Source organism: Plectropomus leopardus, chromosome 23 (genome assembly GCF_008729295.1).
Source record: "Plectropomus leopardus isolate mb chromosome 23, YSFRI_Pleo_2.0, whole genome shotgun sequence".
Classification (NCBI taxonomy): domain Eukaryota; kingdom Metazoa; phylum Chordata; class Actinopteri; order Perciformes; family Serranidae; genus Plectropomus; species Plectropomus leopardus.
In genome coordinates, this window is record NC_056485.1 from 5,637,033 (window position 1) to 5,655,988 (window position 18,956).

The 18,956-nt window shown below is 42.0% G+C and overlaps 1 protein-coding gene across 1 annotated transcript; it reads left to right on the plus strand.

Moving 5' to 3' along the window:
• Positions 1-5,331: 5,331 nt before the first annotated feature.
• On the plus strand, positions 5,332-17,919 carry kiaa0232 (KIAA0232 ortholog). The gene is made up of 8 exons (XM_042511867.1): positions 5,332-5,572; positions 7,825-8,400; positions 8,859-8,999; positions 11,297-11,366; positions 11,471-11,555; positions 11,715-15,096; positions 15,284-15,392; positions 17,052-17,919. The coding sequence occupies exons 2-8, from the start codon at positions 8,164-8,166 to the stop codon at positions 17,066-17,068; spliced, it is 4,041 nt and encodes a 1,346-aa protein (XP_042367801.1). The 5' UTR covers positions 5,332-5,572; positions 7,825-8,163; the 3' UTR covers positions 17,069-17,919.
• The last annotated feature ends 1,037 nt before the right edge of the window (positions 17,920-18,956 follow it).

Genomic DNA, 18,956 nt, shown 5'->3' on the forward strand with positions numbered 1-18,956 from the left:
CCAGTGGAAGCATTGCGCAACTGTAAGCACAGGAAACAAAACATCACCCAGGCACTGTTACATCAGTCTGTGTGAGAGCACATACAAGTGCATGTATGCAATTACGTGTGCAGACGGAGCCTAGACGGCAAGCAGACAGTGGTAAATAGCTTCAGGAACCAAAGCCATATGGCTTTGTTTTGGGTGGGATTCGTTTCTTACCTAAGATCCTGACTGGTGTCTTTAATTAATGCTTCAAGCTGTGATTGGTCTCTTCAGTGGCAAGTATTTAAATTCTGTAAAAGGATTAGTGTCAAGAAGTGTGTCAACTTAATGCAAGGTCAGGATTGTTGGCTGTTTGCCGCACATATGAGACAAGATGATTAAATCGTACGTTACAAAAGATCATCTGGACAACACATGATTAACTTTCATTAAACGGAATAAACTTTTACCAGACGAACTGAAGGAATACAAAGACTGACCCAACCAGATCTGTTCAACTCTGATGATACGGTTTGATTTTTTACATATTTATTATAGTATTAATCAATACTGCATCGAATACCGATGGCCAGTCCTGAAAATCCCAGCAGTATTTCTTTGTGAATTTAGTATTGAGGAATTTTACTCTGGGTCTGAAGCTGAACTGGTTGCACTTGCTATTTATAACTGAGCTATGTTCACACTTATTTATCCAAGTAACAATGTATCTGTTTACCAAGTGTGGGGTTAACAGGTTGCATCACGAGAACCATTTTTTTTTCATGTGAAGCATCTGAATCAGAGTAAGCTTTATTGGCCCATAGAGGATACACATAAAAGGAAATTGACTCGTGGTCTTTGTTAGACTCACTCAACTTGCATAGAAATTGAAATAACAGATAAAATTAGGGCTTCTGCTGCCCTTCCTTGCTTCAAATTCTGCCTTCATTGTGATCTCAACCACACACCTATCAAAGACAGAAAAGCCTCTGAAATTATTGCTACAGGACCAGAAAAAAACAAAGAAAAATGGCTATGACATTTGCTTTTGTTAACAAGGTAGAAAACCTACAACTACCAGAATGCACCACGCTGCACTGGACCAATAATCACTCCTGCTAACGGGTGATGTAATGGGAGCTTGTCTGTGTGCAGACAAGTCTCAGATGAGCCCGGAAGCTATTGTATTGTCTGCAAATCTCAAGGGTTCAGCAGACAGGTCTCCTGAGTTGCAGTTGTTAGTGTAGAGGATTAAGAGCAGTGGGGAGAGCACACATCCCTGGGGGGCACCAGTGCTGATTTTCTGAGGGCTGGATGTGACTTTCGCCAGCTGTAACTGCTGCCATGGGTCTGTCAGGAAGTTTGTGATCCACTGACAAGCACGGGCTGGCACAATGAGCTGGAAGTGTTTGGTGTGTAGCATGTCAAGGGTGATGGTATTGAACACTGAACTAAGTCCACAAACAGGATCCTTGCGTATGCCCTGGGGGTGTGAAGGTGTTGCAGGTTGTCGTTTTGTCCCATGGTGACCGCATCATCCACTGTCCAGCTCTATTTACCCAGTAGGCAAACTGCTGGGAGTCCAGCAGGGGTCCTGTGATGTTCTTCAGGTGGATCAATACCAGTCTCTCAAAGGCTTTCATGACACAGATGTCAGGGCAACCAGTCTGTGGTCATTTAAGCCTGTGATGGAGGGTTTCTTAGGGACTTGTACAATAGCTGAACATTTGGGGCAAGGGGGAACTTCACACAGCTCCAGTAATCCATGTGAAGATGAGGGCCAGCTGCTCAGCAAAGACTTTCAGACAAGAGGGTGACACGCCATATGGGCCAATTGCCTTCCTGATTTTCTATCTTTGAAAGCAGAGTTGACACACATCTTTTCACATATCTTAAATGCAGGTGGGGGTCAGTGGAGATGGGTGAGGGGATGGCAGGCGGTGCAGGTGGTTGATTGATTGCCAAGTCGGAGCGGTTGAAGGGTGTGAAAGAAGGTAAATCAAACTTGCAGTAAAACACATTACAGTCAGTTGATGGGTCTCCACAGAGTGGGGGGTTGATTCCTGTACTTGGTGATGTTCTGCAGGCTGCTCCACACTGATTTGGGGTCATTTGCTGAAAACTTGTTTTTCAGCTTTTCAGAGTAGCTCCTCTTTGCCAGTCTGATGTCCTCTGTTAGTACATTTCTATGTTTCTGGCCTGGTTGTACAGAGGTCTCTCTTCACCTCTGTAGGCCTCATTTTTGGTATGACGAACCCTCCTGAGTTTGCAATGGTTTTGTAGAGGTGAGTTATTGCAAAATATTTTCAACACATAACTGACGTGACTGCTCAGCAGCTAACTGAGCAGGCTGTTCTAATGCACTGTTCATACATAGAACTACAAAAAGTAATGCGTTAGAACTCGTATGTCATATAAAGGCTTATACTATAAGAGGAATGGCCCATTTTGTAATGATTCAACTTGTCTTCTCAAATTCAGTCAACTTAAAATTCCAAGACAGCCCAGACACCAACTTTTTTTTTTTACAGTGACAGCAGAGTAAAATGTTACAATATCATCATTAATAATAGCAGTGCTTTACGTCTATTGTATTAATTAAAATTGGATCGTATTTGAATTGTAGTGGAGCAGATGTAATGTTAAAGCCCATACACAAGGTTTTTGAACTGTCTCATATTCAGACTGATTATAATTGATTATAACTGAGGGCAAAAGCAAACAGTCCAAATGTTTGCTTTGACAGCATGAAAATGATTATGAGGTTGTGTTAGGACACAGACAATGTAAACAAGTCCAAATGTACAGTGCACCACATGTCTATGGTTATCTAGATCGTGAGCTGACTAATAAAGGATTCACCTCAGTGACTGACCCTGCGGATGATAACCACCTTCACCCCAGACAGCACTGTGAACTCGCTGTTCAGGTGGAGGGCAAAGCTTTGTGCGTCTCATTTGTCTTTCACAACCTCGCAGTGAAATCACCCAGAACCCCACCCCCACCCCCTCCCTAACCCCGTTCCTGGGAGAGGATTATTGGGCATCTTTTAACTGTGCCATCTGCTCCAAATTGACTTTCAGTTAACGCTGGCAAATAAGAAAGCTGTCAGCGCAAAGAGCACAGGGCTGATTTAGATGTTGCTCCGCGGGTGTTAAGTTGTTGCATGTCAACGCACGCAGATGAGATTTTATCAGCGGCAGGATGATGGTGAAAAGCCACACAACTTCCTCATTGATCAGGGTTCAGTGTTGCAGGATGTCAATTTGGGTTTGGCCTTTGGCGGCAGTGCTCTGGCTTCACATAAAGATCAGAAGCAGCTCAATATTAGTCTGTGAGCTGGCCCTCAGGGACCCTGGGAACTGTAGTGAACATACAGATATTACCTCTATACCATGTCAGCTGTTAGATAAACAATCTATCACTTAGGCATGCTTCCTTTTCTTTGTCTGTCCTCTCATTTGCACACCCACTCCTGACCTTGTTTGCTCTCTCTATACACACTCTCACACCACATACACTAATGGCGCTTTTCCCCTACATGATACCAGCTCTGCGCTACTCTACTTGCCTTTTTTTTTGGTTTTCCATCAAGCAAAAGTATCTGGTACTAAGTTTTTTTGTACATGCTGCCCTGGGGTTCCAAAAACAGCCAACCGGGGATTAAGATAATTAGAGGCAATACAGCACAGTAGTATGTGTTTCTCTGAGTGTGTGTGTGTATGCGTTTGTGTGTGCACATGCGTGTGTTTGTGGCAGGAGTGCAAACAGCTGGTCAATAGGCCTGGACTCATCTCGTCCCAGGGGTCATGACCCCAGGGGCCAGAGGGCACATGAAGTGTGCCACTATGGACCCTTGACTGGGGGCAGGTGGTCAGTCTATAGAATAAGCACCACCCCCAACACACGCACAAACACACACACACACACACACACACACACACACACACACATGCTTAGAGAGGCAGAAAATGGTTGCTGGATCTCACTGAGCAACTCCTGGGTCTGTTTGTGCAAAACTCAAATCTGTGGTCACACACATGGCAAAAATACACAGAAATGGCAATATTGTTGTGGCTGAGGTCATAAATTTATTGGCAATATGTAGCTAAGGTGAGTACTTGGTTTAATAATATAAACCACCTCGACTTCAGTCAGCAGTTTAACTCTTTAGAACCTGGATCAACATTGCTGTGTTCAGATGCTTTTCACAAGCATTGAAACCTATAGAGTTTGAGATAATTGGTTTAATTTCTTTTGGTAACATGCAAAAAATGTCTGGAAATTTGGGGAAAAAAAGGTTAAAGATGGGGAAAGGTTAGAAGTGGGGAGATTATTAGATATCAGAAAAAGTCAAGAAAACTATATTTATCATTCTTATAATTGCATATAAAATTATGTTACAGAGAATTTTTTTATTGATTTTTTTCACATTCTCTTCCTTCTTGTGTCTTTTTTTTTTACTCTCCATATTATTTTATTTATTTATTTTCAGGTAATATTCCTGTAACTTCAAAATGCTGCAGCCAGAATTATAGCAGGTTTAACCCTCAACTCTGATAAATGAAGTACAGTCCCTAAAACGTTGTCTTTTTTTAAGGTTAGTTTTAAGAATACATCATTTTGTTTTGTTGTTTTTATTATAATATGTTTTGTTTATTGTCATTTTCATTGTAACATGTTTCGAAAACCAATTTAGAAATGAAGGTACTATTATTATTGTATCTGAAAACATAAGTGACGATTCAACATTATTGCAATAGGCTGAGTATTGTAATAACATATATTGCGATTTATTGCCTTTTTTTTTTAACTGCAAATAATGTCTCCAAAGGAAAACTGAAAAAAAAGTTGATTTTTGTTTTAGTGGGTTACCAAAAGTTTTAATTTGTAGGCCTATTTGCAATGTAAACAATATATGTTTAAAAACAAAATGTATACTTGGCTTCCCTGTATCATTATGATATTGTGACCCCCCCTTTGTAAATTATAATAACACTGTAAATTAAAGATTTTGATCCACTGAAATCATATTATGTTGTTGCCTATGTGGTGCCAATAGACTGAGAAATATTGATTATATTTTGGTTTTTACTTATTATCAGTCTCCCAAACTTTAACCCAAGAGACATGATGTAATCGCTTATCTAATTATCAGCGCAGTTGCCGAGAGTCATTCATCATTTGATTTAACTTTGAGTGCTGATGATAAGAGTACTAGTTGGGCTTCTGATGCAATACCCCAGCGGAAGAATCAAACCTATACGAATAGGACGGCAGAGGTTTGCCTTGTTGCCTAGATACGAACGCGGAGGGTGGCGCTTTCGGGAGTCCTTCTCCGAATGAAACTGGCTTTTGGATGGCGGACATTGTGGTTCTGGGTATTAAGTGTCGTCGAGGAATGACCTTCCTCCTGCATGAGCCGTAATGTCGCCGGTTTCCTTGACGCTGTTGAAGAAGCAGTGGATCTGAAAACAGCGCCATTTCTGTCGGCGTCCATGATACGCGATGCTACCGCAGCGGATTCCAGAGCTCGAGCTCGGAACGGCAGCGGGAGAGAAATAGCCGCTCCCCTTTCGCTGCTCCTCTTTACTTCAGCCCACGGCAGGTAGGTAAACCGGCGAAGCGGCTCGGTTTTTTTTGTCGTAGTGTGGTGTTTTGTCTCCATTTAAGCGTGTCGTGTTTTGTCAGCTTACTCTTTGGCTGTGTGACGATATGGCGTACATTTTGAAGAGAAAACGTCTGACAGTCCTGTGGTAGCCTACCGGGGCTGCTCCTCCTCCCCCTTGGTCACAACAACAAGCGTACGTAAAAGCTAACGTTAGCTTGTGTCAGTTTGGAGCGGGCATTTGTGCAATATAGTTTTGAACATTTTAGCTGCTATTTTTCCGACTGAAAGTTTAGATTTGGCCTAACGTTAGCGTGTTGCTAAGTAACTATTTTATGGAGGACTCGAATGTCACTGTATAGAAGCAGCCTCTGTTCACCTGCCCGACATAACATTGCCAAACTAACGTTATTCCTCACGGGGACGGAGAAACATCGTAGCTAGCCTGAAATTAATTATGTAACACATCATGTCTCACCTTAATGATACATGTTAGGTAGAAATAATAATAAACTGCCTTATGACAGGAGACTAGCAGCTCTCGCTTGCTAACTTGGCTAACTTAGCTCATTAGCTAACGTTAAAGGTCGGTGGTCCAGCTAACCTTGCCGTTTGACTGCACAGTGACGCTAGCTAGCCGACGCTAATACCACAAGTCAGTGGCACTAAAGCCGCTACCAAATCACCGATTATATGCCATATTATTTTACTAACGGCATTTATAATGTTATTTAATATTAGTACCCTACCGTTCCTGGCTGTTCTGTAGTTGCATTGCCGCACTCGTTAGCACAGCAAGGTAATGTTAATGCCATAAATCCAAATGTGTTTGCACAACCTTATAAAACGCCCGCAAGTAAAGGTCACTCGATTGTTAACATCGCTAAAACAGTTTTATGTTGTTCATGTCTATGTCAGAGAAATTGCCTGTAGTAATGTGCTGTAGGATAAAGTTGGTATGTGGGCAGTGCAGTCAAGAGCTAGCAGCCGGGGCTAGTGGGCATACAAGAAACAGCTGGGTTGTAGACATTGGTCAGCCATATTTAGCAGTTACCGATGAAGCTAGCTAACCTTTCAGTTTCTGCGTAACTATATCGTTTAATTGACAACGGTTTTCTATGAAATGGCGATTGGTGCTTTCGTGTTTTAGTTGCATAAGTTGCTGCTAAACTTATTATAATGCCCCTTCGACGCCTCTGAGTAAGCGATAATGTGCCAGTGCTGAGTGACGGCCGGGTCAGCCAATCAAACCGGCGCAGCCTCCATTTGCTCTTCACGTCGGCCCTTCAATCCGCTGCTGCCATATGAAACACATGCACTTGACAGCAAGTGTTGCCCTGCCCGTTGACTTTACAGTTGTGCTGCAGTTTGTTGTTCTGACATGGGCACTAATCTTGCACATATTCCGTTTATTACTCACAATTGAAACTGTGATTGTGATTATAATAAAGGGAATTAAAAGCAAAGTGGTGCTTCCTGTTTTAGGGTTCTTTTCAAAGCCTTGGTATCACCAAGGTGTTTCAAAAATGATGTGCTCATAACAACTTCTGTCATTTAGTTCTTGTGTCACACTGCATTTACTTAACACTTTGAAACCTGCAGCGACATCACTTTTCTTATGCTGTTTTCAGATGCATTTCACAAGTATTTAAACCCCAAACAAATTGATGCGATTTCCAGGTCATTTACTTGATATTTGTAAATGATTCCCCCAGGAATCGAAACAGGAATCGAGCCTGTTTGCTCAACTTTCAAAGGGTTAACGGAAGTCATATTACATGCAAACTTGCATAACTGATATTAGAGGTATTTTCACCTGAATGTGGGAGATAGTGAATGTGCTATATTCTGAGGAAAAATGCTCATCACATTGTTAACCTGTTTACCGCTTTAAAGCATAATGTGTCATGATTGTGACTTGTGTCTGCATTATTTAAAGAGCTCATGCTCTCTCAGGAGCCCATTAGCTTGTTGGTAATCAAGGATATGAACAGTCAGGCTACATCCTTTGGGAGAAGAACACAACTTGCATGCTGTTGTATGATCTGCCATAGTGTTTATCTCCCTGTTTCTTTCCCCCTTTAAAACAAAATTTTCATGCCCAAAACAGTGACCTCATCCCTTCATGCATTTTTTAAATATAAAGAGGCAATGGATCATGAATAAGTTCTTTGACTCTAGCTTTATTTTTTCAAATGAATGTATTGAACAAAATATGTCAGCTAAACGGACACATGTTTGCTCTGTTTCAGGTTGTGCCGGTGAAGTAAGACGTAGCCCCAAAATGGCCCCCTCCTACTGAGACGCAAACACGTCTTGTGTTTTGCCCAGCAGCTGAGATCGATCAGCAGCATAAGCCATGCCTGACGAGTAAAGTTCCCTTTTTGCTCAAAGCAATAAAAAAAAAAAAAAAAAAAAAGACCCTACATGCCACCCCATGTAGAGCCCCTTCAGTGCGTCCTGCTGGAGTGACTGACCCCTCTTCCCAAGGTTCTGCCTCGTCCTTTCTGAACCCCTCTCCGCCCACCACCCTACAATAACAACCCATCACAATGCTGCTCTATCTGAGAATGGCCAACACCTGAGGTCCCATGCGTCCAGTGAGCACCGATTCAGACGGTCCTGCTCCTCCCGAAAACCTCTCTTGCCCCTACCCCCTTGTGGGCCCCCTGCCTGCCTCAGAGATGTCCCTGCTCCAGTCGCTGGGTCCAGTGCAAAGCTGGCTCGGCCAGGAGCTTGAGAAGTGCGGGATTGATGCCATGATTTACACCCGCTACGTCCTCAGCCTTCTCCTGCATGACAGTTACGACTATGACCTGCAGGACCAGGTGGGCTCCCACATTTTAAGAAATATTTCCAGTTGTGTCAAAAAGCTTAGTAAAATGTTTGTCATTGTTTGTGTTTTGCATTGTCGAATGAGTGGGCAGTGGGCTTTATTCAGGAAGGGAAGTAAGTGTGTGAAATGAGTATAATGGGCTCGTTAGAGGAAGACATCAATTTGCCAGGAGAGGGTAACAATGGGGCTTTTCTTTCACATCATGGTGCTCGCACCACTGACTAATTCCTCTTTTGATTTCTGCCATTTGGCATTACATTTATTCATATAGTTTGCCGTGTTTATGTGCACATTGTTGTTATACGAGCCTGCATAAAAATGTTCATATACATTTGTTGTATTATTCATATTTAACAAATGTTTTAAAAAGCATGGAAAGATATGTTTGTTTTCCTGACAAACACTAGTTTGTCCTTTAGTGACTGACATTTCTCTGTTTGTGCCTGAAAGGAAAATGACATCTTCTTGGGCTGGGAGAAGGGAACTGGGAAGAAATGGGGCAAGAGTAAGAAGAAAGGAGGGACTGACCTGAGTCTTGAGGAAATGAAGAAGCAAGCTGCTGTGCAATGCCTCCGCTCTGCATCTGATGAAGTAAGCATCATTATCATTCGGCCTAACTCTAAGTCACATTATGCCTTATTCAGTCCCTCAAGGATTTTGTGATGTTGCGATCGCAACAGTTAATGCAATTTTAGCCAGTCCCTGTGAATTGTACACAGCAATTCAATTTTGTCTAATCACCCCAACTTTACAGCAAATTTGACTGTTCAAAACACCTAAAAAAAAATCAGTAGAGCTGCCTGTGGCGTATTGATCCACTTAACTCCTTCTTGCCCTTCTCTCTGTTTATCAGACTACTGTTACGTCTGTGACGGTCAAACACAGTGACAATGATAGCTGTTAGCATAACAAGGCTAATGTTACCCAGCAATTTATTAACAGGTTTAATGACTGATTTAAGTCATGTGGAGTCAGTGCCAGCAGCACTGTAACACAAAAACAAACACTTGAATGATTTTCCTTTTTATTATTAGTTTTATTTTACGCAAACATTGGCTGCTATGTAATTTTAATTTAAAAAAACTTGCATTAAATTTTTTAGAAAAGCTGCTGTGAAATCAGGCATTTACGGCTGCAACATTCACAAAAATAGCCCAAGAAATCCTGGAGGAACTGTTTATTTTTTTTCTGTTGTGTAAAAAAAAAAATCCCACACGTGAGTCACATTTGAGGAATACAAAGGAGTCTTTACTCACATGTTGAACAGTTTGACCAGTTTTTGAGTGAAAAGCATTCTGAATTGATAAGGCATGTGAGGAATTTGTTACAGTAGTACTCCTTGTTGTTTGTTGAAGTGAAGTCATGCAGATATTAATTGCATAAATCACAGTGAATAGACACTGAATAAAGCAATGTCAATGTGGGAGGCTGAGGCATTGAACAAGGGGGAGTCTTAGTTGTAAATGCATCGTCACCTCATTTGCCTTTGTGGCCATATCTTCAATTAGTCTTCATTGGGAAGGTTATATAAAGGTCAAAAGTTGTTTCTTGACATAAAAATGCTTTATTCATTTATAATGCATGACCTTCAAATAAATATAATTTGCATGTATATCCCTTTTATTCCATACCTTTGTGTGACTGAGCCTCATTTTTGCAGTGGCCAGCAGTAGTAAGGGAGGTGTGATTTAGTGAAGAATGACACAACATAAAGCTGGAGGGAGGGTAGGGGGAAGGGTCTGCAAGGCAAGAGGAGGAGTGTTGAGCTCTTCTCTGGGGACTGGATTCTGCAGTCTATTTTTTAACCAGCACACGCTGCACAGGATTGCAGCATTGAGCAGCGGAGTCGGTCGGCTGTCAGCTGACCGGCATTAGCACAATGATGCAAGAGGAAACACTGGGCAGGAGGAAACTTTGCTTTGCTTTTCATGAGGTGGCATGGTAAGGCATATTATTTCTGTGAACAGGAAATGAGTGAGCAGACATGGCTGGTACTGAGGAGCAGCAATGTTGTGATTTCGTTTGAAGCCATTGCTACAACAGTGCTGAGTTGGTCTTAGCATGCATTTGAACATTGTCTTGTTTATGTCAAACCTTTTGTTGTTATGTTTTTCACGTATAATTTACCTAAATGTGAGAAGGCAGAAAACTGAACAGGATATGTAGTAAATGTTCAATGTCTTAAAGCACAGTGAGGCAATCACTTGTAGTGTTGCTCAGCCCTTTTATTTTTATTTTTTTGAAAGCATTTCTCTGCACTGTAGCTAAATATAGCACAGTCATGGCCAAGCATGCCTAAGCTCTCACAAGTCAGCTGGCTTGACTTGTGTCAACCTCATGCCTTTAATTCTTTCTTTTGGGTTGCATTAGGGGTCAGTGTAGCTTTTGGGAACTCTGCATTCTTACCTAAGGCACCTTAGGCTACTGGATCTTGACAGTCATGTCAGCTTTGGAATTTGAAAAAGTCACGATTCTTCTGTGTTTATGTAATGGCTTGCTTTTTGTATTGTTTTTGTCATCTCATCCCCACAATACAGTATATTGCTGCAGTTTATTACCAGTAATTCTCTACCATTATATCGACAATGTCCAGTCATTCCTATTCTATACTAAGATGCGGCTTTTGATTACATTTTTGACAAAGTTTTAAAATGTATGTTTTTTTTTTCACTCACGTTTCTGGACGTAAAACTTTTGTCAAAAACATTTGTATAGGTAATGTGTTCAGACCAATTCCAAGTATTGTTCAAGCTAGAAGTTTTATGTGTTCCACTCAAGTATATGATTACATCATATTTTTTTTTTTTTTTTTTTAAAATCATAGGCTGTTCCTAATATTGAGCTTGAGGTCTAAAAAATCAGTCTGTTTTTTTGTCGTGTTTGTGCAGAACTCTGGAATTGAGAGCCTGGTTGAAGAGCTTTGCTCTAAACTAAAGGACATCCAAAACAAACAGAAAGGTTTGTTTCATACTTTTTATTAACCAGTTTTGAATCATAATTGGTCTAACAAGATGTTTAAATGTTACATTTTTATTTTTTTTTATTTATCTATGTTTTTACAGAGGAAAAACAGATTCAAAAGAAATCTGATGGCTCTCAGTCTCCGGAGCGAGCTGAGTCCCCCTCTTCAAAGGACCAGGTGGAAATGTAAGCTACGTCATGAATATTGTGGATTAATGACTCTGTATGTGTATGTGTATTTACCAAAAGTGTCTGCAAAAAACATCCACATTCATTTGTTTATTTGAACTGTACTGCTATGAATGGATTTAATTCCTGTTGTCTCTGTTCCTGTTGTCACTGCAGGTATTATGAAGCCTTTCCTCCTTTGTCAGAGAAACCTGTTTGTCTCCAAGAGATCATGACGGTGTGGAACAAGGCTAAGGCCTGCACATACTCAAGTTCATCATCCTCTGCAGCCCCACAGACCAGCACAGACACCTCATCCCCAAAAGATTGCAACAGCGAAGGCGAGGCTGCAAAGGAGCGAAACCTCGAAGCATGTGGTACCATCACTACTGTGACCAACGAGAGAGGCCAGCTACGAAGAAGCAAGAAGGAGAAAGAAAACCGATACCATGGCGGCGCAGCTGCAGAGGAGAAATCTACCGTCCACTCCAAGAGACAGACGAGACACAGATCAGAGGGGAAATACAGACCCAGATCCTGGTCTTCTGGCTCTAGTGAGGCGGGCTCGAGCTCAAGCGGGAACCAGGGTGACTTGAAGTCATCTAGAAGCAAGGCAGTTAGAATAAGGCACAAATCCAGGGAGGCTGCAAAGAATAAGAGAACACGCAACAGCGCGCAAGTGAAGCTGCAGGTGAAGGTAATCGACAAAGAGGAGCGAAGAAACACAGGGGGGAGCAGTAGCAGCGCCACTGCAGGAGCTGCCAAACAACCACAGCTTTACAAAAAGGGGAAGAGACCTCTGAAGGAGATTCGTAAAGATCCAGGCTGGAAGGAGGCAAAAGAGTCCGGAGTTGAGGCCCGAAACAAAAAGGAATACATGGAGGAGCCACTTTGGTATACTGAGCCCATCACAGAGTATTTTGTACCTTTCAGCAGCAGACAAAGCAAGCTGGAAACAAAATATCGAAACAGGGTAGACTCTCCTGAAGGCTTTGCACTGTCAGCCGACATGGAGAGGCTGCCAGAGCGAATCCAGGGAATCTGCATTGCCAATGAGAGTTACCAGAGAGCATACCTAGCAGCAGGCTCGTTTGTGGATGGGCACTTTGTGGAAGGGCCTGGCGAAGCAGAAGATGAAACTGTTGAACTCACTGGGACCTCAAGCTGCCCTCAGCCAGAGGATAGTAGAGATTTAGATGACAAGCATCTGTCTGAATTCACTCACTTCTATGAAGTTGATATTTATCAATCCATATTGGATACTAGTGCCTCAGACTCTATACAAGAGAGTCGGATCTTAAGTATGATTCGACAAAAAAGCAAAGAGCAAAGAGACGTTGAGGCAGAATGTTGTTTAGTGTTAGATGGCCTTGAGCAGCAAGGGAAAAGTGCAATACGGGCAGACTCACAGGAAGCTTCGGGATCTGTGGGATTCTTAATGGAGGATCTTGAAAACATGGCTCAAGTGTGGGGATGTTATTCGCCATCTACTTCAGAAGATATAGATGGAGAAAGCTTCGTCGGAGACTCTCCCATTCGGCTCTCCCCCCTTCTCGATAGTGTTTCGTTCACCCTGAGCAAACTATCCGGAAACCTGGAGGAGCCACCTGTCCCCGAAGCCGCCAGTGAACCATCTGGTTTGAACTCATCCTGCTTCTCTCTTTTTGAGCTGCAGTATGACAGCCCCACTTTCCCTTTTCCTCGCGACTCACTCTCCGTTGGTCATGAAAACAACACAGATTCTAGTAGCTGTCTCGACCCACATTCTAATAAACAGTCTCGTTTGCTAATATGGACCAAAAATAGTGCCTTTGATGAAACTGAACACTGTTCAAACCTTTCAACACGAACTTGCAGTCCGTGGTCACATTCAGAGGAGACTCGTTCAGACAACGAGCAAGGAAATGTTCCGACAGAGGATGCTGCTCAAATCGGAAACGAAGAGATTGATTGTATAATCCCTCCTCTCTCTGGTACATATCTGGAGGATGAAATCTTAGATTTCTTGCAAGAAGACCCCGGGCGCAAGTGTGAGGAGGTCAGCGTTAGTACAACATCCAACCAGACCTTCACCAAAAAATCAAAATTGGAGTCCATTTGTGGCATCGCATTGGAAGAGGACGAGAGTAAACAGTACAGCACTGGCATGTTTTCAGACAACACAAACCAACACAGTGATGACTACAGCTCAGGGATAATAAAGGACATTTGGACTGCAATAGGAGATGACAAATCTGTAATGTCAAAGCAAGGAGTCGAAAAACCAAGCGAGGGGCTATTCTCCGATGAGTCAGGCGGTTACTGCTGCAGCTGTCTGGAAGTGCAGGCGAAAGGAGTTCCAATTCAGGGACCTCAGAAAAAAGCAGTGCAGCGCTCAGAGTATCACCTTTGGGAAGGCAAGAAAGAAGAACAGGACTTAGCCAAAAACAAACTCTCCAAGGTAGATGGTGCCGGGGATTACATGACTCCGTCCAAGCCCTGGGACTTGAACTCTGACAAGGAAAGTACATCGTTCATCTTAGGAGGGGTGTATGGAGAGTTGAAGACACTAAGCGGTGATAAGAATTGGGCTGTTGTGCCGCCAAGTGACACCCAAGACAGCCTGCTCCAGTGTGCCGCTGCAGCTGCTTCTGCTTCCAGCTCAGATATGCTCACCATCACTGGCACAGATGTGTTCATGAACACTGGCAGCTGCTTTGCCCCTGGACACAGGCCCCTGTGGAGGCCTCTTGTGTCCTTTGGGCAGAGTGACCAGGCCATCAGGGGAGGCGGAGACGGATTGAATAAGGGATTTTCTTTCATCTTCCATGAAGATTTGCTCGGATCTTACGGAGGCTTGCACAGCGAGGAGCAAGGTTTAGAATACCCGTTTGCATCCTTCAACCTGAACAATCCCTTCTCTCAAGTCCTCCACGTTGAGTGTTCTTTTGAGCCCGAGGACATGGCTTCGTTCAGTCCGGGGTTCAAGCCCAAATCTATTCTTTGCTCGGACTCTGAGAATGAAGCTTTCCACCCACGAATATATGGCATCAACCGGACGCAGTACAGGGCCATCCGCATTTCCCCCAGGACTCATTTCCGACCAATATCGGCTTCAGAGTTGTCTCCTGGTGGAGTGAGCGATTCAGAGGCCGAGACTGACAAAGAGGAGATGAGTTTTCCCGTCCTGGCGCCGGTGGACGTCTTCGATGATCCTCAGGCAGATCTCAAACCTCTGGAGGAGGATGCAGAATGTGAGGGCCCCTATTACGGGAAGTCAGAACTGGAATCTGGTAAATTCTTACCCAGATTAAAGAAGTCTGGCATGGAGAAGAGTGCCCAGACCTCTCTGGATTCACAGGAGGGCTCCAGTACCCTCCTGCCAATTGCTGAGCAAGAGATTTGCTTAGACTGCAAAACGGCAGCAGCTGCATCAACTGCAGGTGGACAGACCGACGTCTCAGCTGGCAAGATTCAAAAGGAGGAATCTTCAGGAGAAAAGCAGTCCTGCTTATCTGCACCAGCAGGTCAGATCCCCAAGTATGGGATTGCTTATGACTTTGTTGGAGATGTGCCAGAGGTGAGGGTTTCTTAAAAGTTTCTCCTTAAATCAATTGAGATCAGTATGCTAGAGAATAAGAGAAGTGTTAGCCTTACAACACAGTGTTTCATAATCAGGCACCAGCTGTAAAAATGGGCTTCACCTTTGATGTGTCAGGCAGCAGTTAACTGAAACACACTAACCACTTCTCCTTTGTCTTGTTTAGTTCCCTCTGTTGAATATAAGTGGACAGGGAGGAACTGGCAACCAGCAAGACGAGTGCTGGTGGCAGAACACACTCTGTTCCCCCCTTTTCCCTGGATCTCAGTGTACAGGTAGAGCAGCTTTCGGAAACATATTTAACATTCTTACAATTTTATTCATGCTTTCTTGCAACACATCAAACAAGTGACACTGTTAATGTTGAGCCATTATTTTATTTCAACCAGAGAGATGATCAGCATTAAAAAACAGTCTTAAGGTTAAGCAAAATACAACTTGAACATCATCTACCAGGCAGAACTGCAACAACAACACAGTAGTGGTTGGAAACTTAAAGTGTAAATGTTGAATTATGAATAAACCAACTAATTTAACCCTCTGCTGACAATATTTCTGTAAGTTGTGTGGGTGAGACAAGTCTAATTTATTGTAAATTGTCAGCTTGGAGTTGTTACTTAATTCATCTACCACTTTAATGACTGTGGTAGCAGGGCTACCATCAAGACATTGTTTAAAGGGATAGTTGAGATGTATTGAAGTTGGGCTGTATGGGGTACTTATCCACAGTCAGTATATTACATACAGTATATGTCGGTTGGCACGCTGCCCTTGGAGCAGCAGACACAGAAACTAATCAATGTACTGCTATGGATGGGGGGCAGCAGCAAAATGTGATTTTTAGCCACCTAAAAAAAAAGTTCCACTTTAAAAAAATCCTTTACAGTTTAAGTGTAAGCTGTGTTGATTATATTTTCACCGACAGACCTTTTCCAACAGTAACCATTAATGTGCTATGCTTTTGTCAAAATCACCAGACTCCTTCGACAAAAACAGTAATTTTAGCTTGATGAACATGTGAGCTGCTGGTCTCCCGCTGCCTCAATCAGTGAGTTAGTTTGTGCTATTGTTTGTCTTTTAAATGTCACAAACAAAATAACTGATTGAGGCAGTGGTAGATCAGCAACTTCCGTGTTCAGCGATGTTAAATCAATGTTTTTCTTAATGGAGTCTGGCTGTAAAAAGAGCAATTTACCAACTCCAGTTCCCCATTGAAAGTTGCTGTGTGACGGCAAGGTAAAGTGGTAAAAAAAAATAAATAAATTATAGCGTACACTTTAATGCTATAAGGATTTTTTAGGTTGCTAAAATTAATTTTGTTGCTAACTCCATCCACAGCAGTAGATCGCTTATGTTCTGTGTTGGGACTCCAGCCTACTTGGCAAAGCTTGGGGCATGCTGACTGCAGTGTACATATGTAATACACTGACTATGACCTCATACAACCCCACTGCAAAGTATCTGAACTATTCCTTTAAATTGTATTCATCAGCAAAGGGAAAGTAAGCGCTGCCTCTGCCACTTATTTCACGATTGTTGAAAACTGGTTTTTGAGGCAAGTATGATGGTTATGGTGGACAGAGCCACTGCCTAAAGCTTCCTCCCACAAGAGACATACACTGTCACTCCACTCTCCATTGATGTTAATCAGTGCTATACACTACTGGCTACCATCTTCTGCTAGTACAGCCATAAAAGGGAGCTTTCTAAATAGTATCTACATTTTTGATAACACCTACTTATATTCCACTGAGGGATTTTGAAAATCAATTTAGCGGCAGTCGGGCTGAAATTCCTAATTGGGTCACAGAATCTGTAGGCTGAGTTAGGAAATAACAACAGATGCAGGAGATTAAGGAATTAAAAGTAAAGTGAATAGTCAGGATATTTACATGTGCAGCAGTCTAAACATTTTGTCTGCTTTCTTGCCACAGGGAGCAGCAACATTTGAATACTCCAGTTTTGCAGAGGACACCTGTCCGCGGAGAGGAACCCTTCCTCTCCTTTTGTGACTGGACCTCAACCAGCAAAGATTCAGGGTCATCTCAGAGCTGGAAAACCTAATGTAGGCTAATTTTCTGACACACCCCTCCAAAAACTCCCACACATAACCCCTGCTGGTTTTCATTTACTAACTTAAAACCTTGTGTAACCAACAATCAGATCAACAAAAAGTGAGAGAAAAAAAAATATGTTCTGTCTTTGAGTGATGCAATGTGCAGACATGCATTTTAGACATTTTTAGAATTTGTTTCATTTGATTCTTCTGTACACTGGTCCTCATTCAAGTCTCGCAGTAAGGTTGTAGGGACAATCTTTTGTTCTGTCCTCGTCAGTTTTGTTCCCGCCATTTTTTGCTTTCGAGCTAGGATACTGGTAGTTGGTGGTATCTGAATGGTTGTGCATGTTTGTTCGTCCAGCCAGTCTCACTCCTCTTTTTTCTAGTTGAACATAATGTTGTGTGAAGCAATCGCATCCTCTACTTTCCATCTTGTGTTCAGAAAGATAATATAAGGATGTTGAGTTTTTTTGAGTTGTGTAAGAATTTGAGAGTTTAATTTAAATAGTTTGTTTGAACGACTTTCTGAATGTGAAGTAGAGAATGTGTGCAGCCTTCTTTTAAATATCCCGAAATTCCCCATGTGTGAAAAGTTATAAATGAGTCTGATTTTTTGAATGGTGATAGTCTTACAGAAGCTAGTAGTAGACATAGTATGGTTTGTGAGGCTAAAATAAAAAAAAATCCTTTAAAAATGAAAAAAATCAAAAGGAGTTTTGTTGGAAAAAATACTAATAATCTACTTGAAATGCAATGCTGTAAAATAATTCGGGGATTAAAAAAAATAGAAAAAAAAAGTTTGTGTTTTGGGGTAAAGGCCCATCATGAAAAGACATGACTACAGCCATTTCTGCAGACACCTGTGTTCAACTGAATGAAACCTTTGTTTTAATTTTTTGTAATTTCTATGGTACAGACTATTGGTGCTATAAATATGTTCAATTTGAAGTTGCAGTTCCATAATATGGCTGTGATAAGTAGATGGCATAGCCTAGTTTTGTTTGTAGTCCAGACAGTCAGACTCCATGAATACCTTTTTGCGAAAATTTGTGAAAAGAAAAAAAAAAAAAGTTTAGCCTGATGGCGGTTCTTGCTTAATGTGGCTTGGTTTTTATTTTTAAGGTAAAATCTTAGTTGTCAGGCCTGTAACAGCTGAAGCAGAAATACTTGCAGGTATTGAATCTCACACATCTATTCAGAAAACTTGTCCCCAAGCAGATCAGACAAAAATCAGCTTTGACTGATGATTAACTGTCCGTGCTGCAACTCAACAAACGTACAACAAAACACAAAAGTGGTGGGGCGGTGGTCAAACCAAAAACATGACATAATTACACTAAGGTACAAATGCTTTTTTTTCCATATGAGGTGTGTTTTAATTTTTTTTTTTTTTGGTTTACAATATATCTTGTTGAAATATTGAGTAATGTCTCACTGTGTGTGCGTGTGTGTGTTGGCAGCAGAACTCGTGAAGGCACTGGTTCAGAATGAGTGTACTAGAACTTTATCTCAGAGAAACATGAATGTATGCAGAGACATACATTCTCAAAAAAAAAAAAAGCATTAGTGCGCCCTAAATTTGAAACTCACCCTGAAATAAAACCCTTAAGGTGTGTTGGACTGGCCCTTATAGCAACCTCTGCTTTGAAAATGAAGTCAAAGCATATGCAGATTAATGCATTGTGAAAAATATTTCAATTTAAAGGTCCAGTGTGTAAGATTCAGGGGGATTGCAGATTGCAACCAGCTGAAACTCCTCCCGGTTAGAATTCCTTCAGTG